The 24,951-nt window shown below is 45.4% G+C and overlaps 1 protein-coding gene across 3 annotated transcripts in view; it reads right to left on the minus strand.

The window, feature by feature from the left end:
* Cyth3 (cytohesin 3) overlaps positions 1-24,951 on the minus strand; it is an 89,383-nt gene that overhangs the window by 3,282 nt on the left and 61,150 nt on the right. For all 3 annotated transcript variants that reach the window (XM_076839926.1, XM_076839928.1, XM_076839927.1), the window contains exons 2-12: positions 21,242-21,324; positions 19,508-19,572; positions 18,916-18,982; positions 14,094-14,212; positions 9,379-9,459; positions 6,707-6,819; positions 6,270-6,418; positions 5,572-5,683; positions 509-585; positions 328-399; positions 44-198 (exon numbers count right to left, since the gene is read on the minus strand). In XM_076839926.1, the coding sequence (XP_076696041.1) occupies positions 44-198; positions 328-399; positions 509-585; positions 5,572-5,683; positions 6,270-6,418; positions 6,707-6,819; positions 9,379-9,459; positions 14,094-14,212; positions 18,916-18,982; positions 19,508-19,572; positions 21,242-21,324 (1,093 nt within the window). The remainder of the gene's footprint in view (positions 1-43; positions 199-327; positions 400-508; positions 586-5,571; positions 5,684-6,269; positions 6,419-6,706; positions 6,820-9,378; positions 9,460-14,093; positions 14,213-18,915; positions 18,983-19,507; positions 19,573-21,241; positions 21,325-24,951) is intronic.

Raw genomic sequence — 24,951 nt, forward strand, 5'->3', positions numbered from 1 at the left:
GAGTCCCCAAGGCAAGCGCTCACTCTGCTAGACCTTAACTCACTTGATGGATTTCATCCATTCCTCCTTCTCCTCTGGGCTTGGGGCAGAGATCCGGTACACCACGTGGTTCCCCTCCACAACTCGGCCATCTGCTTCTGTTTTGCAGGCCTTGATGACCTGCCCTTTGTGACTGGGATTGTAAAGCTCAAAGCAGTTCTGGTGGAGAGAAGGGGGAGGAGGTCACGGTGGGGGGGGAGGGCAGACCAGGCTGTCTGCCATCAGGCTCCTTGCCTGGGGAGCGCCACCCCGTGGGTAGAAAGAAACTGGCAGGAGAAAGCCACTTACAGGCTTCCGCGGGTCCTCCACCTCCCTGATGCTGAGGTTTTCCAGTGGGATGATTCCCCTAGGCTCTTTGTCCTACAAGAGAAAGGTGCACAGCAGCCTCAGCAGACCATAGGCGAGGGCCCCTCACCAAGGGGGGGCTCTGGTGACTGCTGGAAGGAGGAAGAGTGGGCTCCCCACTTACCGTTGTGTATTCAAAGTAGTAGAGGCAGTTATCCGTCAGGATGAACCAGCGCCGCTTCCAGGTCTTCACACGCCCCCCTAGGAGCAGAAGGGCCCCATGAGTCAGGTGCTTGGGGGCTGTGGAGCCTGAGGCCTGAGGGCCCAGGACCCACACCAGCTACTGCATTTGCAGAAAGACCCCAGGAGCCAAGCTTGGGCTTTAGTTTTCTCCTTCGTGAAAATCTTTATATTCTGAACCAAGTTAGCAAGGTCAGGACAAGCTGTGTGGCCTGGCCGTCCAGTTGGGATGGCTGGGTGCATGGCTGGGGCCCACATGCACCCCCCACCCAGCCCACACAGGTATCCTCTCCATGGCCACCCAGGGTCACCCTAGATAACACAGCACTCTCAAATCTGCTTCCTGGAAAAGTCATAATGGATGGGTGCAATCTCCCCACATGAGATGATAACATGATGAAGTCAACGCCGCTCCCCCAGGTCTATCCAAGGCTAATCCTGTTTTGCCCAGGCGTTATCACATTACTGGGTATTTTGGGCAGCCCTGGGATCCATCAAAGTCAATTACCCCTTGGCTCAGGGAACTATTAGATTGAATTAAATTAATCTTTTAACAAGATCTGGAGCACACACTACACACATGCACACACAGTCCGTCTGATCTGTTAGCCCTGACGCTCAGCACAAGCAACTTCAACTGCTGGCCTTGGCTTCTGAGGTGAAGTCAGGAGGTGTCAGGTGGAAGTAAAGGAGGGAGAAAGAAAACACTGCTCACCACAACAGACCCAAGTGCTATGCGGATGCAGGTGAGAAGAGGCCTACCTTCCCTTCCCCAGGGCTCCCCAGTACTGATGGGGTGACAGGGAGCTGGAAGGGTTGGGGTCTGGGATCCCTCCTCGGGACTGGGAGCACTGTGTGGGGTGTGGAGACAGAGCGGTGGAAGGAAAGGCGTGGGGGAAAGGCGAGGGTCATGTCCCGGGGCTGAGGCAGGAGCTTCCCTGACTGGGCTTCAGCTTGTGGAGACCCAGGATGAGGACACCAGAAGGAAAGTCAGTTTGGGAAGGAGGGAGCCTGACCCCGACAGGCAAAGGCCCTGCAGGGCAGGGGGTGTCTCCAGAGCCCAGCTGGGACCTCTCCCTCACCCCTGCCTCACTCACTGGACCTTCAATCTGTCCTTCCTCGACAGCCTAAAACAGATCAGGAGTCCAGTTGCTACGAAAGCAAGGGCCAGGAAGCATCCAGTTGTCCCTCCCTCTCCCCAGACAGACTTGCCACCCGGCTCTGTCCTCACCAACACCATACCACTTCCATCAGTCAGAGTGTCTGATTCCTGATGCACCTCTGTCATCCCCCCCAGAATGTCCCTGGGCCCCTCCCCCGCCACCAGATCACACCCTCATGCCACAGGCTCTGTGCTCAGGCTCCTCTGGCCTGGAGTGACATTCCTTCCTCTCAGCATCTCCACGCCTGGGTCCTGTTCCCCAGCTCCTGCACACACAGCTTCACCATGGAGTCTCCTGCTCCCATGGCCTGAGCCTGACTCATCCATCTTGACAGGAAGACCATTCCTTATGGGGGCCTGATAGGGAGCCCATTCTGCATGGGAGTCCTAACAGTGTGCCCCACAGGAAGCTGGTTCCACACAGGGGACATGATCCCATTCCATATGGGGTCCAGGTGACACTTGGGGAAACCTGCCTTATCTCAAAGTTTTCCAGCAACAAGGGGACAGAAGGACATTCTGTGCCCTACGATCATGAGAAGAGGACAATGCTAATTCCTTCCAGGTGTCTCCCCAAGTCCCAAGGCCCTGTGCCACATCGGCTGATGGCAGCCTCTACCACTGCATCTATCACCATCTAAAGCTCTGCCCCTCGGGCACTAGTGTGTTTTCAGAAGCTGCCACGGTGCCCCCACCCACCCAGAGGCATCTTTTCAAAAGAGCCTACTGGTCACATCCCTCCCCTGCTTTATACCCCCAGAGGTTCTGCTACACTCAGTGTGAAGTCCCAAATTCTGCGGCCCTGAGGGCTCCTATGGTCTGCTGCCCTCCCAGCCACAGGCCCTGCCTCCACATGGCTGCGGGGGTCCTGGAGCTGTCCGTGATCCCAGGCAGCTCCTGTCCAGGGCCTGCTTTTCCAGCACACCCCGCCACGGCAGGCCATCAGGGCTGCCTGCTGGCTCTGTTTGCCCCTAGAATGCCCATCTCCACTGTCACTGGCCTGCAATCATCACTGGTCATGGAGATGGATCTGCAGGAAAGAACCCTCAGCTTTGTGCCCTGGACCCCACCCCACTGCTTCTCCATTCAGTGTTGTGTCTGGAAAACCCACCCCCGTTCAGTCCTTGGTCAGTGGAGCCTCTCAAGCCAGGGCCGCAGGAGCCCAGACTGAGGTATGCCATAAGGGCTGGGCCCAAGTCTGCTAGCCCAGGACACCTTTCAGCTCAGAGGTAGGCCTGGCAGGGATGGGCGACGCTCCTGGCCTCAGAGCCATGGCAGGTTCTGATGAGAGATGCCAGAAGGCCCAGCCCACACCATCCATCCCCACGCTCACCTGCAGACAGGAGCCAGCTTCTCCTCAACAGGTAAGCACCACTTTGATTTGTAAATCTCCATTTCCACTGCTCCCAGGCCTGTGAGTACACACACACACGAAGGGCATGCGTGGCACAGGCATGCGCACATTTTCCCCTCCATGGCAGCTCAGCTCTGACCACATTCTGTGTTTTTGACATGAGTCACTCTCGAAACCCATTGTCTTAAATTCCTCAACAACTGCAATCCAGGCCTGCGCACTATGCCTAAGCTCCCCCACACCCAGCCTTGAGCAGCAGCTGCTCTGCAGCTAAATTTACACTGTGCATGCGACATTCCTGTCGGAATGCACATTTGGAAACCCACATTCTGGAGTTTTACACTTGTCTAGCCAGGTGCCTATGTCCCTGCAATGTCTGCCCTGTACTGGGAGGGTTTCTGCATGCCCACTTGGTACAGGGTCACACCTGGAGGCTGACCTGAGTCACCAGACTTGTCTTTTGGCACATATAATATTCTCTTCACCCTTTGGGGACCAATACCATTGGATGTACCTAGTGGCCAGGCCTGGGCTCCTCCACACAGTTGGGGCAGGCCCACAGGCAGAGGCACCTCCAGGCCCCAGGAGCTCTGCAGCGAGCCTGCTGTCATTCAGTGGCTCCAGGGCCTGCTGTGCACAGTGCAGGCCTGCAAGGCCTTGGCCTCTGGCTTTCCCGGGGAGACAGCAGATACAGGGGCTGCGGGGCAAGAGAGCTTCAGGAGCCAATGCTGCAGAGCAACACCTGTTACCCAGGCAGACCCCATGCCCCACTGGCTGACCACTGAGTTGAGGCCACATTTGGGTGCATGGGGAGTTCCTGGCACCCCACCTGTGCCCAGGACAACTGCACAGAAACACGAGCGCTCCGTGCACTCCCTCCATGGCCTTCTTATCTGCTCGTCCAGAAAACACGCTGCAGACACAAGAAGTCTTGTGCCTTTATTTCATTCACTTATTTATGTCTTCAGAGCCAGCCTCCTCCCCAGGAACACAGAGGCCACTTGAATGGCTGTCACTGTCCCTCAAGGGGGCACTCTTGGGCAATGCAAGAAATGGAAGGAAGGAGTTTAATCCAATGAGTGCCCTACTTATTACGGCTGAGTGCAACTGCTGGTGAGTCCAGATGTGGTCCTCCTGCTGCCCCACTCTAGGACACAAGCACCACATCAGTTGGAAGGTCTGGGGTATATCTGCTGTCACTCAGGCATCTGAGTCCAAGGTACAGCACTCAGTATTCAGGCAAAGATCCAGAATCCTTCTAAACAATGGCATAGCCAGAGAAGAGCTAGAGAGCAATGCCAAGGTTGAAGACCCCAGTGGGAACAGGCCCACAGAAACAGCCCCAGCCCATTAGCTCAGGTGGCCTGTGCCTGTCACACTGTCATCATGCAGCATCTCATCCTCCCTTCATGAAAAAATAATAAAAATCACCAGAATTCTAGCCCTCGGGTCTGACAGGCCACACAGCTATCATCTGTTCTCAGAAGTACCTCGAGAAAATACAGCAGTCACATCTTGTGGCCTTTACTGTCAACGTAAGGTAAAAATCCATCCCCCCCCAGAGTCAAAATAACCCCTAAAAATTGCTACAATTGCCCATAAAGTGTAAGAGCCATTAGACTCGTCACCAGTGAGAAAGCCTTCAGAGAATCCCCAGGATCTTTCCAGGAGCTGTAAACATGCAGTGCTTGGTTAGTATGGGGAGACTGGTGAGGCTGTGGGACAGGCTGGTTACCAGCTTCTTCACTGCTGCAGGACCTAAAGATGGGGCAGGGGTGGGGGGCAAGCTTGTTCCCACACAGTGTCCCCATGCGTTCCTGGTCCCAGCCGATGCTGACCCTGTCCCTGGGGTGGGTGCCAATACACCACACCGTGCACAACGCTGACCCAGCAAGTCCAAAGCCAAATGGATCAGATGAATGGCAGCCACAAACCAGAGCTTCACACAGACCAAAGTGGGGGAGAGAAACCGAAAGAGGAGTGAGCCGCTGGGGAGGGGAGGAAGCCACTGGGTACCTACCTCCTAACGCAGGACAAGCAGGGACAGCCCGTCACAGAACAGAAAGGTGGGAGCCACAGGCAGAAGGAAAACAACAAGAAGGCACATTTAAACCACTCGTCAAAAATCACAGCCACGCCAAACCAAGAGAAAGGCACACAGGTTCTTTGGAGATAAATGCACTTGCTTCTCGTACAGAAAACTGCCCTGGATTTACATAAATGCTAACTCGGCAGTTTTCTGGGATAGGTTGTGCAGTCCCTGCCATGGACACAGCAAGTAGGGCCTCACTCTGAAAGGCCACACTTCAGGGAAGCAGCCAACGGCCTGGCACGTGCGGCTGCTGAGAGCAGGCTTTGGCTCAATGGAATTGTCTTTTAATGTTGCTGCCAAGTGGTAAGGGGCTTTGCTACAAGGAGCTTGGGAGGACCCCACGGGAGCTGCTGCGTGGGCTGAGGGGCCACGAGCACAGGTCACACATAGCAGGCTCACCCAGCTTCAGAAGCCAGCCTTCCCGGTCTGGGTTGAAGAACGTGTGCGTCAAGTCATTCCCATCATCCTCTGGGATCTTAAACGGTTCATTCTTAATACTTTCATACAAGTTCTGTAAGGAGGAGAAACAACAGCAAGTTTAGGGTTTCAAACAGGAGAAGTAACTGCCCTTTCTCTCTCTCTCCAGTGAAGAAGGTGCATAAAGTGAGCAGGACCAAGAAAACAAAAATATGCCCAAAATACGCAATTCAAAACCATGAGTCACCAGGTATGGTGGTCCCTGCCTGTAATTTCAGCTCCTCAGGAGCCTGAGGCAGAGACCCTGTCTGAAAATACAAAAATAAGTGATAAAATTAGATAAATAAATCAGAACTGCCAATTTTCATACATTTTGATAAATTTGAGGAAGGAGGAGAAACAGCAAGATGCAGTTCAGAAGCAGGGTTCTGAAGCTGGACACAGTGGCACATGTTTATGATCCCAGTGACTCGGGAGGCTGAGGTAGGAGGATAGCAGTTTAGCTTCAGCAACTCAGCCAGGCCCTGTCTCAAAATTAAAAATAAGTAAAAAGGGCTAGAGATGTAGCTCAGTGGAAAAGTACTCTTGCATTCAATCCCTGGTACCACACACACACAAAAAAAAAAAAAAAAAGAAAGAAAAGAAAAGAAAGAGCGAGCAGCAGGGCCTGCGGGACTCACCCTCAGCAGCTCCTCTGGGAGGTCCCCTCCCTCGTTGATGCCGCGATTCATGGTGATGAACCGCTCTGCAGTGGGTTTGTCACGCACATTGTGGTTGTGAAGGCTGGTGTTGAGCATGATGATTGCAAATGACAGTACATAGCATGTGTCTGCAACAAGTCAGCGGACAGCAGAGGGCTCAGCAGCCTGAGCCAGCTGGAATTTCTACATGGAGAGTGTGGGACCCACAAGGATGACCCATGCAGGAACCTGTGTGCTGGCCCTGCCACGCATGCCTCGCGTGAGGGCCCTTTGTCTACCCCCTGAAGTGGCAGCTCTCTGCAGAGTAGGATGGGCCTGATGCGTGGCTACAAGCAGGACCCTCCTGGCTCAGGGAAGGCAGGTTCTAGGAACAAGCTTGAAGGATGTGGGGCTAGGCCACAAGCTGGGCCACTGACCTGTAGACTGGAAGACTCCAGGGTTGCACAGGCAGTAGCGTGAAGCAAAGGCCTCCATCATGCGATCAATTTTCTGAGCCTCTCCTGGAAGCCTGAAGCTCCACAAGAACTGCCTGTAGAGAGATGGACATTCACCCCATGGCCACGCTAAGGATGTACCCAGCCTGGAACCTAGAGCAGCTCCTTCCCTGCCCAAGCAAAGACGTTCTCTCTTGGCCCGAGATGCCACCCTGGCAGGGGTGCCAGCAAGGAAAGATTCAGTTTCCTTCTGCTTGGTAATTCAAGACAGGCTCACTGACTGCTCTGCCTTTTTATGATACAACCAACTCTTCAGCAAGGTCTGCTGCCACTGCCTTTAAAACATCCAGGATGCCAGCACTTCTTGCCCTTAATTGTCACCACCATCTGCACCCATCACATGGCCACATGAGCCCTCCCACATCCCCATGCCTACCTCCACCCACAAGGGCAAGGTCAGAGTCAGCAGGACAGACTCAATGGCCCATCCACACCATTGGGGCCACCTACAGAGTCTGTTGCTACCTAGATGGGGCAGACACACTTCTACTTTAGGGATCAAGCCCAAGGTAATCAAATGCTTCTGTTCTTAGATGTCCCTTCTCACTGAGGTCTCCATGGGGCTGCCCTACCTAAAATGGCAAGCCCTCGTCAATACTCCTGTCCCTTTCTTTGCTTTCCAGCTGCAAGGCACCCAGTACCACCTATTACCTGTCAGACCTAAGCCCTGAGGGCAGAGATGTGGCTGTCCTGCACCTTGGGGTCCCACAGCCAGCCCAACTTCAGCACAAGGATGAGGGATGAGATTGGAACTACAAACTCCAACTAATTTCTGGACTGTCCTTGGTTGTAAGGTGCTGCAGTGATCGGATGCTGCTTCCCTCCCTCCGAGCTTTTCTTCCTCTGCAGGTCCCATAAATGCCCTCACTCTACAGACTCCTGCCACTTGGGTCCCTCTTTTTGAGGACTTGCTTCAACAGCTTCAGACTCAATATCCTGCCTGATCCCAGGATATCACGACAGCTGGCTTGGGCTGGGCCACTGCTGACTTTCTCCCTCTTTGCCCCATGTTGGTCAGCAACACACCCCCACCAGGACAAATGATCTCCTGCCCCGCTCCACAGAATGGATGGCTTCAGTTAGCCCCACACCTCTGACTTCCTCAGAATAAAAGCCCAAAGCCTCCAGGTAACTCCTCAAACTAAAGGAGCACCCAGGGGCCCCTCCCTGCTGCTTGCTCCATCAGCGCACCGTCCTCCCCCGGCCGTAAGCCACCCTAGGCTTCCCTGCCACCAGCCTGAAGACCCCTTATCCAGTCTCACTTTTGCTGCCATAGTAACTAGCTCCTGATAAGCCATGAAACAGGTTTTAGAAATATCTATTATCCCTTCTCTCTCTGCACCATGTAAGCTCTATGGGGCACTCCCAAAGACCAGCAGCCCCACTCTCGGATACACTGGGACAAGCCCAATGACAGAAGTGCGACAAGCCAAGCAGCACTCAAGGACCCACTGGAGTAAAGCTGAAGTGGCAGCTTTCTGCCCTCTCCTGGCCTTTTGCTATGGATCAGAAACTGGCCAAAATAAATGGCACCACAGAGGTGATGCTGGCTGTGCCGTGGACGTACCCGCCACACTCCCAGGCCTGTGCCTTTCTCTGGATGAACAGTTTTCAAAAACTGAGTCTGAAAATGGAAAGCAGGGCTGCAGGCCTCCTGTGTCTGTGCACCGTCAGTGCATGGCTCAGCCCCGGGCTGACCCTATGTTATGAGCATCACACAAAACACCATGCGTATTTCAGTCTGCAGCTGAAGTGAGGCCACAATGTAAATAAGACCATGTAAATAAGACCAGAGTACAGGGAAGGAGGTCTAGAATGTGAACAGACAAGACATGGCTATGATAGCCTCAGCTCTGGAGCAGGACAGGTGGCTCCCACCAGAGGCCTGTCCCTGCAGCCGCTTCCTACATAGGTCAGTGGGTCAGAATTAGTACCCAGACCAGATGAAGAGCCATGCCACCCAACCAGGACACAACAGATAAAGACAAAGAGACAGCCACTCAAGATTGCAGGGCCAGCTGTTCAAATGGGCATTCAGGGAGTATACTGTGGGTGCCAACAGGGCTGCACAGAGTGTCTAAGCACTGTCCTCCTCCATCCACCCTGCGTGACTCAGAGTGACATTGGCTTTCCTTAGACAAGACAGGCCAGAATGTGGCCTCTGATGGTGGGAGATCTACATCCTCCTGGGAACAATAAGGGTAACCCCCTTGTGCTTGGTGCTCAAGGCCAAGTCTAGTGGAAAATGGGTTGGGGTGATGTTAAGGTCACACCAACTAGAGCATGCAGCAGATATGTGAAGAAAACACACACACACTCCTGCATGTCATTCAACATGATGGACAACAAAGAAACCATGAGCAGGATGCAGAACTAGAAGTTACAAGGAGGAAAGAGTGATTTGCATCCCTGTGTGCATGTTCCAATTCCTGTACAGGGCTGCAGAACGTCATGCAGCAGAAGGAACATGGGAATGAGCAGCCAGTGTCTGTAGGACTTGCAGGCTCCCTCTGAGTTCCTTGGAGTGAATCAACAGCCACTACTGCTCATGACTCCTCCTCTGATCTATGCCCAGGGTGCAGCCAAACACTAACCTTAAGGCTTGTACAAGGTTGAGATCAGCAAATTCATGGAGTTCCACAAAAGCCTGAAGAACTTTGATATTAAATTCATCCCTAGGAAAGAGTGGAAATAAATTCAAATCTAATGTATGTTATCTCAATGACTTCAAAAGAAAGACACGTCCTACAGCAAGATTTTGCCATTTTAATTTCATATGACTACAAGTGAAAATTCTCCTCTCACTATAAAATTTGTTCTCAGGCTTAAAACAAAACAGAATAAATAGGATTTTAGGAGTGTACTTTCATAGTAGATAAGAGTCAGGAAGAAGAACATTAAAATCTCCCCAAAGGACAACCATCATGGAAAATCGGGTCCACTTAGATGCCAAGCTGTGAGGCCTACCCAGTGCTTAGTGTGCACCCTGAAACCTTCAAAATGCCCCATGAGCTAGGCCTATTATTATCCCCATTTCACCAATGGGGGTTTTGAGGTCAGAAAAGTAAATTAACTTGCTCAAGGCCATGAACCATAAGGTACAATACTGGGCTCAGAAAGCAAAGCTTGGGAAAGAAACAATACCTTGTATTAGCTTTTAAAAACTAATCATGAAAATAAATGACAACAAAAAGGAAATGACTTAACAATGTGTGCCATTGGCTCTTAACTGAAAGATGCTCCACAGGACCTGGTCACAAGATATATTGAGGATACCCCAAGTATCAAAATGCTGGGGTTCTACCTGCCCCCACCACTGGCTACCTGAGGGTAGCAGAGTGTTGGAATTAATGTAGGCCAGTATTCTCAAAACACTTGTACCTTACAGGAGACACCTGTGACTTGCCCTAGTTGAGAGAGCCTACAAAATGCAGCCTGGCTAGCATGGTGGCATATGCCTGTAATTCCAGCAGCTTGGGAGGCTGAGGCAGGAGGATCGCCAGTTCAAAGGCAGCCTCAGCAAAAAGCAAGGCACTAAACAATTCAGTGAGACCCTATCTCTAAATAAAATACAAAATAGGGCTGGGGATGAGGCTCAGGGTTGAGTGCCCCTGGGTTCAATCCCTGGTACTAAAAGAAATGCAGCTTGAAAACCAGTGTTCACTCTCTGGGCAAGTTCACTGACCGTGTCAACACCACAGCCTATGCCAGCATCAATACTAGACATGGCTGTGGGCAAGTGCCATCTGTTCACAGGCAGCTCCCCCATCTGGGGCTTGCGGGGTGAAAGAGGGAGGGAAGGATAAGTGCAAGGGCACCAAGGTCATGTCCCAACTTCTCTCCATCTTTCTCTTTGGGATCTGCATGTGGAAGGTGTGGTGTTGCAGTCTCTGATGTTGTTTCAGGGTCCTGATGGCTCCTGTCTGTTCCAGGAGGGCAGTGACCACAAAGACCCTGTCCTAGGAGACAGGAAGAAAAACTGAGGATCCAGCCCTGTCTGTCTGACAATGCACCTGTCAGCTGATTCCCACTAAACTGGCACAGTAGCACAGTACAGGGCACACTCAGAGTGAAGGTCTGTGGGTATACATGCCTGCTGTTGCTGAGTGTGGGAGGAGGTAGCATCAGCCAGGTTACGGGGATAGCGAGTGGCAGGCCTGTGACCACATCAGCCACTGCCACCTCAAGGGTCAGTCTTAGAGATATAAAGGCAAAACCCCACTGCCAGAAGGGTGCCTGAGCTCTACAGAAGGAGCAAGCTTGCCTGTCATGGCTCACAAGTTGGTGCAAGCTGGTGTGAAGCACCCCAAATGCAGGTGTTGAATATAAGGTGGGATTCCCATCACTCCTCTTCCACCAGTCCCCTGTTCCCTACTCTGAGTCTCAATCTTTGCCTTAGCCTCTTGGCTATCTACCACCATGCCATGTGGATTTCAATACAGGCTGAACATCTCTAATTAAAAGATCTAAAATCATTATTTTTGAGTATCATTGGTGCTCTGAAAGTTTCAGAATTCAGGGAATTTAGGATCTTGGATATATCCTAGATATGTCCTTATTATATTTATATATGACTTGCAAATATCTTTCTCCTAAAGGACTATCTCTTTACTTTCTCATTGATGTCATCTGAAGCACAAAAGTATTTCTGTTGTTTGTACTTTTGATGTTGGATCTAAGAAATCCTGGCATAATTCAAGATTATGAATATTTACCTGTATGTTTTAAGTGTTTTGTGGTTTTGCTTCTTACACTTAGATCTTTGATCCATTTTAATTGTACTGGTGAGGGGTGCAACACCATTCTTTTGCATGTGGTATTCAGTTGTCCCAGCACCATTTGTTGAAAAGACTATTCTTACCCCAGTGAATTGCCTTGGAAGTCTTATTCAAAGTTATTTAACAGTAAATATTAGGGTTTATTTTTTATTCTAAATTATATTCTATGACCTTCTGTATGTCCATCCTTACATCAGTACCACATTCTCTTGATTAGTGCAGCATTAGTCTATTTTGTAATCAGGAAGTGTAAGTTCTCCAAATCTGTTCTTCTTTTCTTTTTTTAATAACTTTATTTTGTTTATTTATTTTTATGTGGTGCTGAGGATCAAACCCAGGGCCCTTTACATGCTAGGCAAGAGCTCTACCGCTGAGCCACAACCTCAGCCCTCCAAATTTGTTCTTATTTAAGACTGTGACTATTCTGGATCCTTGAAGTTCCATATGAATTTTACAATGAGCTTCCCAACTTCTGCAAAGAAGTCAGCTGGAATTCTGATAGGGAGTGCATTTGATCTACAGATCAATGTGGAGAGTATTGCCATTTTAGCAATATTAAATTTTCTGACCCATGAACATGAGCTGTCTTTCCATTTTTTTATCTTTTCTTTTTAACAATGTTTTAGTTTTCAGAGTAAATATTTTGTGCATCCTTTGCCAAACATATTTCTAAATATTTTATTATTTTTACTGTTATTTATAATGGAGCTGTTTTCTTGTTATCCTTTTCAGTTTGCTAATTGCTACTGAAACCCAGCTATAATCCAGCTACTTGGGAGACTGAAGTTGAGAGACCAGCCTGAGAAACTTAGCAGACCCCTGTCTCAAAATAAGAAATAAAAAAAGCTGAGGGTGTATCTCAGTGGTAGAATGCCCCTGGGTTCAATCCCCGGTACTGAAAAAAAAAATTTAGTTTTGTATATTAATTTTGTATCCTGCAATCTTACTGAACTTGCTCAGTTTTAATAGCTTTTCAATGACCCCTTCAGATTTTCTACACACATGGATCATGTTATCTACAAATAAAAATAGTTTCATTTGCCAAGTGTGATGATGCATGTCTATAATCCCAGCAGCTCAGGAGGCTAAGGCAGGAGGATTGCAAGTTCAAAGCCAGGATCAGAAACTTAGTAAGGCTCTAGGAAGTTCAGTGAGACCCTGTCTCTAAATAAAATATAAAAAGACCTGGGGGTATGGCTCAGTGGTTGAGTACCCCTAGGTTCAATACCTGGTACCAAAAAAAAAAAAAAAAAAAAAAAGAATTAATTGTATTTCTTCCCAATGTGGATGTTTTTATTTCATTTTCTTGTCCAACTGCCCTGGCTAAAAATGCCAGTACCATGTTGAATAGCATAGTGAAAGCTAACATTCTAGTCTTGATCTTGATCTTAATTATGCTAAGCTACTTTTCACAGGTGCCTTCCATCCTGTTGAGGAATTTCCTTTCTAGTCTTAGTTTTTTTGAGTGTTTTTTATCATGAAAAGCAGTGTTGAACTTTGTCAAATGCTTTTTCTGTGGTTATGGGAATGATCATGAGTCAGATTCTTTATTCTATTGATATATTATACCTTTGACTTTTGCATGCTGAATTAACCTTGTACTGGTGGAATAAATCCCATTTGGTGTGTAATCCTTTTTATTTATTGTTAGATTTGTTTCCTAAAAAATTATTTTTAAAAAAATATTTTTAAGTTGTTGATAGGCCTTTATTTATTTATTTATCTATTTATCTATCTATGTATCTATTTATTTATTTATATGTGGTGCTGAGAATTGAACCCAGTGCCTCATACATACCAGGCAAGTGTACTACTGTTGAGCCACAGCCCCAGCTCCCTAAAAAATTATTCAAATATTGTATTTCCATATTCTAAGAGATACTGCCTGCAGCTTTGTTTTCTTGTGATGTCTTTGGTTTTGGTCTCAGGTAGTAGAAAGCTCACAGAATGAGTTGGGGAATGTTCTTCTGATTAAGTATTTTTAATAAAAAGCTGGAAACAGAAACGATCTGATTGAGCAACCACTGGGCTTTTAACAATATTCTCTTTGGCCCTTGACAAGTCTATTTAGGCACACTTGGCATGTACTGCTTAAACCTCTGCTAAGCACCGTAAGTGGACTGTTGGTGAAAAAGGTTGGGAAAGTAAGTTTGACCTGCTGCTTTCTACTTTAAATATGATCAATCAATTCTTACCTTCATTCACATCCCATGTGATATGGGGAAGAAAATCACTGAGACATCTGGGGTATTTATGGGCCAAACTTCAGAAGACCAACCGGTTATCCAAGATTTTGAGAAAGGCAGCAGTGCTGTCAGTTGTCTCGATTCCCCAAGGGGCACAGATCTCACCTGGACCCAAGTGCCCCCACACCCATCCTTCTACACAGTATACAAGAAGAATAATTGACTGTACTAGGTTCCCCCTATATGGGGGTCAGCACATGCAACCATGCTTGTGGCTAAGGAGCTGCAAGAACCCCCAAATGGAGGGTAGGCCCAGGTGCAGCTGCCCATCCTCCTTTAACTTACCTCTCACCCAGATAGTCCCCAATGACAGTCTTATTTAGGCCTTCTCCTTTATAGAGGAACTGGGCGACGTCTTCTGGGGAACTCTGTAGCAGGTCATTCTCTATTAGAAACTGAATTCCCTGAAGATCATAAGACAGAAAATGATGTGCCACTCAAACTCAATTTTCAAGGATGGAATTATATTCATTTGGTCAGAGCAAAAATACCAGAGACCCACTAAACTTCTGACTTTCACAGTACCATGCTACATTTCATCCAGCCAAGAAAAGCACATACCTCCACCCTGGGAACTAAACAGGTTAAAAGACAGATAAGTGGGTTGCTGAACAAACCACTTTAAGTGATTGTTAGATATTCTAAAAGCAGATGTAATGTAATAATGATGTTGGATTTCTTAAGCCTGGGAAATGATTTGTTTTGTGTCGGGGTACTCCTCACATGAGATGGATGCTGCTGGCTGGGCAACCTAACACCCAACCTAAATGCCTGTCTCTCTCTCATCTTACACTAGATAATCACTCTCTCAGCTGCCCTTGAAATTCAAAATGACCTTGTTACCACAGATTTGGTCAAATAGTCATAAATGAAGTCCATGGAAAACAGCTGGGAAACATTTTGATTTCCTGGTAAAAGAATTCCCAGGAGCTAGCACTACTCTTCTTCCTTCTTCCTAGTTTGTACAAGGATGTGATGACCTGAGCCAGAGCAGCCATCATAGGAGGAAAAGGATAAGATGAGCACAGGCACCTTGTTCCTGTCACTTAGGAGCCATGTGAGAAGATAAATATCTATTGTATAATCAAAAGGCAATTTTTTTGGCTAAAATTTCTGTTACCTGAGACCAAAAACACATTAACTGATATGCTACCACTGATCTTACACCAGCTGAAACTGATGTATACTTTAAGGACCTACAGAGCAGAGCTGACAATTTCAAAAAGCAAGAAGCTACCTCTAGCCTGACCCAGTTACGCTCTGTCTCAGGGGAACCCCAGGGACCCAACATGATAGCAAAAGTTTCTCTCTGGCACAGTTTCAGAGCTGGTTCCAAGATGCACATTGGCTAGGCCAGTAAGGGAACAGGGAATTCTGGTATCTATCTGCCAGGAGGCTGTTCCTACCAATTCAGACAGGCTTTTCTAGCTAAAATTCCCAGGCTCAAGGCCAGGCTTCCTCATACCCACATAGTCCATCTGGAGATTTTTTTTTTTTTTTCTCAAATACATGATTGTCTATAGCAGTCTATTTTAGAGTCTCCAAAAACTGGAAAAATCAACCAATAATAAGGCAGATAAACAGGGCTGGGGTTGTAGCTCAGTGGTAGAGCGCTTGCTTCATATGCGTGTGGTACTGGGTTTGATCCTTAGCACCACATAAAAATAAATAAATAAAATAAAGATATCGTGTCCATCTACAACTAAAAGAAAGATATATATTTTTTTAAAAAGGCAGATAAACATGTTCTGATGGATACATGATGAAATAATACCTACAATGAAATGGAATGAGCACTCATTACCATGAAAGCTTCTCACAGACATGAAATACAGGAGCTTATTTGTTTGGTACTGGGGATTGAACCCAGGGTAGCTTTACCACTGAGCTACATCTCTGGCCCTTTTTATTTTATTTTTAAAATATTTGTTTATTTACCTATCTATTTATTTATTTATTTTTGGTGGTGCTGGGGACTGAACCCAGGGCCTTGTGCATGCAAGGCAAGCACTCTACCAACTGAGCTATGTCCCCAGCCCGAGAATGAGTGAGTATGAATGTGTATCCGGAATCGGCTAGCTCCCTGCCCTGGCCATGTGAGGATTCAGTAACAAGGCAGCTGTCTGCAATCTGAAAGAGTGCCATCATGTTGGCACTCTTGTCTTGTAGCCTTGTAGCCTCCAGCACTATGAGAAAATAAATACCTGTTGTTTGAGCCACAGTCTATAGCCTTAGTGAACTCAAACTAAGTGCTACAGCCATAAATCTCTGAAACCATGAACCAGTCTAAAAGCAAATAATTTTGATAATTTTTCATCCACATTGCAGACTTAATGTGCCTCTGCATTTACTGAGCAACATGATTACAAATAAGTTGTTGAACAGAACCAGTTAAATTAGTATAAAAATGTTTTTTTGGTGAAAAGGGACACAAATGAAGCCTATTCAGCAATTTGCCACAACCTGATTAAATCCTAAAAGGGACATAAATGAAGCCTGTTCAGCAATTTGCCATAACCTGATTAAATCCTTACTTCCTTGGATGTGGCGAGCAGCCACCTTGTGAACACTGGATTGTCTGGATTCAGAGCTCCCTACCAACCAACCACAGGGTCCCACCCAGCTCAGCAAAGTAGTAAGTTTATGGTTTGGACCTGAAATGTCCCCTCAAAGTGCATGTGACCTAAGAGGCAGCAATGTTCAGAGGTGGAGACTTTGAAAGATGACTGGATGATGAGGGCTCTGATCTCCTCAATGGGTGAATCCATTGCTGAATTCATAGTTTAATGGACGCTTGGGAGGCAGTGGAAACTTAAGGGGTATGACCTAGTCAGAGAGAGTTGTCCCTGGCATGCCCTTGAAGCCTGTATCTCCCCAGCCCCTTCCTCTCTCTGCTTCCTAGCTGCTGTGATGTAAGCAGCTCTGTTCCACCACACGTTCCCTGCCATGATGTTCTGTCTCACCACAGGCCCACAGCAATAGGGCGAAGCGATCGTGGACTGAAACTTTTGAAACCATGAACCAAAACAAACCTTTCTTCCTTTAGTTTTTCTCAGGTATTTTTCACAGCAATGGAAAGCTCAGTAACACAAGTGGTTATAGGCACTGAGTCATGAGTCTTCCTTGCTCATGATAGTGGGGTGTTTCTTAATTGTCCTGTGCTTTTTCCCAAACTGTGAGACAAGAATTAAAATGGAACCTCCCTACTTTATAAGGTTGCTGTAAGGATTAAGTATATTAATTAAAGTGCTTCCTTCACATGGTTCCTGGAAAACAGGAAGTTCTCAGTGTTAGCCCTTATTATAAATCTGACACATGGTACATGAAAAGTGAGAGGACAAGCAAGAACCCACAGAGAAGATGTCAAAAGTATGAGGTGAGTTCACATTCATGAAACTGAAGCCTGATGCACAGAGGTAGCATCACTTTAAGAAACAAAATCAGCGTTTATTTATCTGCATGTTCATGAGACTTGAATTTATTTACAAACTCATTGGTATGCTACACTGTGCTATACTTGGGCCCCTTTAAACATGAAGTCCAGTTTCAAAACATTCACCTTTGCAAAGCACCCTGGGATATTTCCCAATGTTTGTGAAATCTGCTGATAATTTAACTCAGTAAACTCAACTTCTAAAGGAAAACAAAAACTTACTAACCCCAAAAATGGAATCATTACCAAATGCACAAAAATCATTCCAGTTGACAACTCCATTCCATTTTAGAGTTGATTTATGCCTCAAGAGCAGAGAATTAGAAAGCAACTGGAAATGTTTTATGGTGGCTAGAGTATACCAGTTGAACAAAAACCCTATTCCAGCTGTAGATATGCTAAGCACTAAGAAAATCCGAATCTGCAAATCATGCACAAGGAACGATGATATACATTTTTTGGGGGAGAAGGGGGTTGTTTGTTGTTTCAAGACAGATCTCACTATGTTGCCAAGGCTTGTCTCAAACTCATGGTCTCAAGTCATCCTACCAACCTCAGCTTCCCAAGTAGCTGGGATTTCAGGCATATGCCACCATGCCCAACTTGATAAATATTTCTTCAAAAGTGATTTGCAATGGAATTTGTACTTACAAAAAGTGAGTTTACAAACCTTAGACCTTGTACAATATATTTCCCGCAAGAAACATTTACTGGGGCTGCGGACATAGCTCAGTTGGTAGAGTGCTTGCCTTGCATGCACAAGGCCCTGGGTTCAATCCCCAGCACCACCAAAAAAATAAAATTAAGAACAAACAAACAAACAAATTTACTAATTTGTTTAGAAGCTCAATATCAGAATAAGCAAAGAAAAATAAATGAATACCAATCTTAGACCACCAGCAATGAATAAACCAGCTCTTTAGTTAGAACTTCCATGGGATATCTATCCTCTCCTCCACCATGAGCCTTTGTGACTAACACAGGTCTACTCTTTCAAAACCAAAACAATGTGACAACTGAGTCATGTGTTCTAAGAAGCTTTACAGATTCTGCCAAATCTTTTAGTTCAATCTCAAAAACAAGAGGTTTCATTGTTTTGGGGTGCTTTCCTAGAAAATCCAACTTGAGGAAAGAACAAGGTATTCATTTCAATCAGGAAAATTCCGTGTTATTTCATGGAGGCACCTTTCCCTTAGGGACAAGACAGGGATAAGGTCCTCTTACTTGTACTCTTCAGCCCACCTGACAATGAAATCTACAAACACTGTGCACCTGGACTCCACTCGCACCTCTTCCCTCATTGATCACAAAAGTCCCTGTGAGAGGGCCTAGCTTCTTAGGAAGATATAGGGAGATAAACCTTGAGGGCAAGGGCCCTGCAGGGTCCCATGGCCGGGGAGTGGTTCCTGCTAGTTACCTGGAGTCACATGTGTTCCTGGAACTCACACAGCAATAAAAGCCTTTCTGCCTGGAAATCAGCTCAACAGGCTGCTTCTGCTTCACCCTGTTCAGGAATAGCCAGACCTCCCCTCCCTGCTTTTGGTTTTTATAAAAATGTAATGTTAATCCCATCTTTTTATGAGGTGATACGGCCACCTCTGTCCCAAGGGAGATAGCCATTAAAGCTGAATAATCAATCATTCACACGTCAGAAAAACGAAAGTATTCTCTTACCTTTTTGGGGTCCATGTTGAATTTCTTTCTTCCCATGGCTATTTGTTTGTTCCTCTGAGTAGTTTTGCTATTCATTTGAAATAATTAAAAAATAATTAACAGGTACATTTGGAGAACACAGCATTTCACACAACACAGCCCAGTCACAGCCCTTCAGCACATCTTCCCTCTCATGACAACAACACAAGACAACTCAACAAAGTAAAAAGCATGGGTACACTTGGGGAACTCTGGCTCTTTTTAACATATGATAACTTGAGACATACTTCTTCAGAAAAAAATAATGATGAAAAATAGCAACTTTTTTTTAAAATAAAAAAGCACAGTTTCTTATGATTGCTTGTGCTTACTCCCAAACTTACAAAGGTAGACAAGGTCTTAGAGGAAGTAAACTGCAGAGCTGCAGCCCTACCTCCCAGGAGGGGGAAGGAGCCAGGGACAGAAAACGCAATGAACAGCTCCAAAGGCCCCCACAACCCAGGCCTAGTCCTCTCATCCCTGCAGCAGACACCAGTTGGCAAGTTTAGCTAGAGAGTGGAGGTGGGGAGCAAAGAGATGAAGCAACTTGAAAGCACAGCCATAAACTGCTTACCTCTCCTCCACAGAGGTTAAGTTGTCAATCTCTGTCATCACTTCTGCAATTTCATATTTTAGCCTCTGCCAAAAAAGAAGGATTTGGGGGTTGCAGGGTGTCTTAGCCTTCTTCCACCTAGGCTCAGGCACGTTTTAACCTTGTAGATACCACCTTCCCAGAGGGCTCATTGGAGCACTGCAGGTACCACAGGTACCAGCACCCGACACCTCAAAGTCAGAGCCAGCACTGCTTAGGAGAAAACAAAATGATTTGTCTACCCCTTATTGGATGACAGATGAGAGAGGTTCACTAGGCAGACTCTAGAGCACTTGTGTGTAAAGTTAAGAAGGAATGTGGAAGAATATTAGAGGTGTAAAAAGGAAGCCTATCCAGCAAAAAGAAGGCAGCAGGTCCCTAGTCCCCAGAAGTATAGCCACTCCCCACGATCTGGCATGGCTTGTTTGCCTTCTCCATGCTGCCTACATTCTCAGGAGACCAGGGGGATGTTGAAGCTCAGACACTTTCGGGTTAGCACTGAGATAGTTTATCAGCAGCTTATCAGTGACAGAGTAACTCTTGTCACTCTGTCAGGGACAGGGTCCAGAGGGTAAAACCAGATCTGGATCCCTAGGACTCAGAGACCAGAGACATCAGAGGGAATAGACTCCCCTTTCCATTAGTGTGTCCCCTACTGGCTGAGAGGCCCTGGACAGTATCTTAGTTTCCATGGGCCTCAGCATTCTTACTGATGGAATGAAGTAGAGTTAAATTAAGATATCATATTAATTAGGAGAATAATTACTTGTATACAAATAATATAAATTTTTATTCTTCAACTAAAGGACTTATTCTGGGTTGCAGGATTTTTTCCAAGAATAAAGGATAACCTTTAAATGTCTATAAATTACCTTTCAAATACAAAGAAATTTCTATTCAGGGCCCTATTATTTGTGTGCCAAGAAAGTCAGACTTAAAAGTGAGTTCCTAGAAAGGAGTCATTGTCTGGGATAAGGCCTGGCCCTGCAGCCAATGGCCTTTGAGCCATATTTATTCTGGCAGTGACAATGACTAGGAAGCTTCTTAAGAGGAGTCAATGATTGACTTTTCCAAGCAAGCCCCACATGGAAGGAGCCCAGAGGCTTTGTGAATAGTTTTTGTAGAAATCACAGACACCTCAGCTCTGAAACTGTGGCTTTGTTCATTCGCCCCTCCTAAGGGACATCATTTACCCTGTCCTGAGTAAAGTACACAAGTGTGAGAAGGACACTGTTTATTCATCTGTTTGTCATTCATCTGTTTCTCCTACCACCTAGTAGATACATAGCTAGAAACCAATATATGCTTGACCATTCATTCAAAGGATATCTGAGTGCCAAAAATGTACTAGGCAACGTTCTATGTGCTCAATATATTGTATATGATCAAGATCTTACCATAAGATTTTAGAGGACAATGCTCAGCAGACCTGTGCTGCTGTTTAAACCTGCCACTGTAATTCTGGAGCTGCAAGCTGACTGCTGCAGACTTCAGACTCACTATCTCCACTTCTGTCCCAGAGTCTGCATTGTCTGACCTAGACAGCTTTTGCTTCTCCAGTTTAGACAAGTCGTTTGCTTGGTCTCTTGATGTAGTTCTTACAGCCATACACTAAACACTGATTTTCTATATTTTCCTGAAGCAACTTCTTATTCATTATTACACCCAAAAGTAAAAACCAAGAGTTTTTTGGTTTTGTTTTGTTTTGTTCTTTACCTCAATGTCATCAATAAGTTCCTTTTTTCTTCGACGAATGTCCAAAAGTTCTTCTCTCTCTTCTAATGAGAGGTCTTCAGGCACTGAAAAAGAAAAAAGAAAAAAACAGTTCAACAATACTTTTCCGTGTCTGACAAGGCTGGAGATGGAGGACTGGCTAAAAGGCTGCTTAAAAAAACTACTGATCCTTTCTTCTCGTTCCCTTCACTGAAGACCATTTATTTCTTGAGTAAAACCAAAAGGTTAGGGGACACCAAACACAGCTGAGGGCACAGGTACTTCATAAAACTGAGGGTGAGATAAATGCTGAAGTCTCCCAGTCTTCCCCATGGGGCTCCCAGACTGCAGACCACAAGACTCCCGCAACCCAAACTGCTCTGACTAGGGGTGTGGAAGGTCTTCTCTGCATCAGCTGATCAGCTTCAGGTCACAGATACTGAGAGGGGAGCACCCACCACCTGCACACCCATGTCGCCCAATAGGGAAACTTGGTCAGCTGCCTTCCTGCTACATTCATAGCTCCCAAACAATTCTTAGTCATTCACTCTCAAATGTGGGTAAACCTCTAACATGTAAAATACATACCAAAACAGACACATGAAAGCTAAGAGAGCTCAAAGTGGTTACAGCCTGGGGAGCAAGACATGAGGAAGGGCAGTAGTGTGGGTCTCCCAACCCAGCCCCATGACAAGCTTCTCTAGTACACACTTAACTGATAAATACAAAAATGTATTTCACTCACACCAGATTGGGTTGTGTAGAAAACAACAAAGAAAAAAAAATTGCTGGGAGTGTACATTGGTACAGCCTCTTTGGAACACAATTAGGTTCCAAAGAGGCTGTACCAATTAACACCAAATTATTAATTAACATCAAAGATGTGCATGCCATAACCTAGCAACTTTACTTCTAGGGATATGTATGTGTAACTGATTTAAAAAACATATTTTTGTACATATACATATATACATACACATGTTTTATATATATACACATACACATAGATATATGAAAAACTCTCTAGCAAAGTGACAGAGAATATGTATAATAATAAAATAAGCACATTTTGTACATAATAAAAAAAGAAAGGAAATAATCTAAATGCCTATCCAGAGTAGAATGGGCAAATGTGTTGTTGGATTATATACACAATGAAATCCCAAACAGCAGTGAAAATGAATAATACAACAAGCAACAAATGAATGATCTCAGGAAAATTATGTAGAAATAAATACTTTCTATATAAACCTTAAAAACAAAAAGTTAAATAGAATGATAAATACAGAACTGAGCTAATACTGAGCGATCGTCTAGGAGCAGAGAAGGAGCATGGGATTGGGTAGGAAAGCACAGGATACTTCAAATTTGTAATTTCCTGCCTGTTCTACCAGACCCAAGCTTCATTAAATTCCATATTAGTGATTTCCTTAAGCAATTTTCTATGCTGAGCAACTAATGAGGAAGAACTATCATTTACTGAACCAGACTGGACGACATGCTTTAACAGGTTATCTCAATTAAATCTTTAAAATACCTTTGAGAGCAGCCATTATTATCTCCATTTATAAGTGAGGAAACTGAGGCTAAGTGAGATCTAATGATTTTCCCTGGAGAGAGACTATTAAAGAAAAAATGGGGGCTGGGGATATAGCTCAGTTGGTAGAGTGCTTGCCTCACATGCACAAGGCCCTGGGTTCAATCCCTAGCACCACCAAAAAAAGAAAAGAAAAGAAAGAAAGAAACAATGGTGGAAATGTCCTAATTTGACCAAGGACATAAATACATACATCCAAGATGCTCAACAAACCCCAGGTAGGATAAACTTAGATACACAAGGTCATGCAACATGCTTTTGGTGGGTCTAGCAGCTCAATAATGTCATCAGGAACCTGGTCTTTCCATTCTGCTTTCCAAAGCACCAGCTTCATCTTGAACTAAAGCTGATTTCTTTTATGCCAGAGGAATAAGAAAGCACTTCCTTATTCATGGGTCTCTCAAGTTTCTTTCCAGAAGGACCCACAAAGTCTCTCCTCAATTTTTCCTGGATCAACCTGGCTCAGACTAGGGTTTATATGAATCAGCAATAGAATTACTGTGTGTCACACTTAACATTTAAGGGGAAGATACACAGAGATCCAGGTCAAGAGATAAGGTGAGGAAGAGGAGAAAATGATGCTTCCAAAACCAAGAGAATAAAGGCTTTTACCATGAAGAAAACCAACCTCAAATGTCCACACTGATCAAGAACATAAAGAAGCAACCATGCCAACAGGCAATTCTTGAACCTTCAAAGCTATTATTTTTACCACTTTTTCCCCAGTGCTGGGGATTGAGCTAAGGGGGCACTTTACTACGAGCTCTCTCTCCACTCTTTTATTTTGTGATTTCTGAGTCAGGGTCTCCCTAAATTGCTAAACTGATCTTCAATCTGAGGTTCTCCTGACTCAGTTCCTGAGTTACTAAGATTATAGCCAAAAGTCATTGCGCCCAGAAGCCTGTATTCTAACAAATAAAATATTATTTCTAAAAGTAGCCAGCTGATTGACACTATCCTGTTACTTGAAAGTAACTACACCTGAAGTTTTAAGTTAAACTTGTCAACAATGCTGGCTGGGACCCAAAAGCGGCCTCCTTGGGGGAAAAAACTCTCTGCTGCTGAGTTCTCTAATGCAGATATATGAAAACAAGAATCCAAAAGGGTAGAGCTGTACTTCAACCATCTATAGACACTTATGTTTCTTTTAAGAATGTCTATTTACAGGGCTGGGGTTGTAACTCAGTGTTAAAGCATTTGCCTAGCACGTGTGAGGCAATGGGTTTGATCCTCAGCACCACATAAAAATAAATAAAACAAAGTTATTGTGTCCATCTACAACTAAAGAGAAAAAAAGTCTATTTACAGTATCTCCCCTCCTGCCCTGAGGATGTGCAGTGTTGGTTAACAACAGAGTTAAGGCTTTGAAGGTGAATATAAACACCACAATGATTTAACACTAAAGATCCTAAAGCTCCTTCGATCAGAAGCTTTCCAGGATTCCCTTGATTTTTTTTTTTTCTCCTCTAGTGATGCCTGTCTTTTCCTACCCCTTTAAGGCACTAAGGAGTAATAACAAAGTGTTTTCATTTATGTTACCAGTAATTCCAACCTTTTTAAAAGACATTTTGTATGGTACGATAATGTGATTGTGGCTATCTAGAAAAAATCTTTATTTCCTAGAGACTCATACTATAGTTGTTAGGATTATAATGCTATTAAACCAGTACTTTGAAATACTTCAGCAAAAAAAGAACTGAGCCAAATAACAACTGTTGAATCTATTGATAGATGTATGATTATTTGTTATCCATTTTAAAATTTGAAAATTTTCATAGTAAAGAGTAACAGAAAATGTTTTGGTATTAAATGGCCAATATCTTTTAGGATATTCAGCAAAAGCATCAACAGGAAGTAATAGAATACTCAGCACATCTAAAAGACTCAGTCCCCAGAGGCAGAGTGTGCTCGGCAAGAGCAAGGCCCGGGAATCAATGCCAAAAAGGGAAAGAAGGACGAGAGAGAGTGAAGCAGGGAGGGAGGAAAGGAAAAAAGGGAAGAGAAAGAGAAGGAGGGGAAAGAAAAAAGACTTTAATAAAAGGAACTGAAGTATGTGATGAAATATTTCCAGAACAATCTGCACAGCTTCAGTCATTTAAGTATCTTTTTATCCTAT

Source organism: Callospermophilus lateralis, chromosome 19, assembly GCF_048772815.1.
Source record: "Callospermophilus lateralis isolate mCalLat2 chromosome 19, mCalLat2.hap1, whole genome shotgun sequence".
NCBI classification, from domain to species: Eukaryota; Metazoa; Chordata; class Mammalia; order Rodentia; family Sciuridae; genus Callospermophilus; species Callospermophilus lateralis.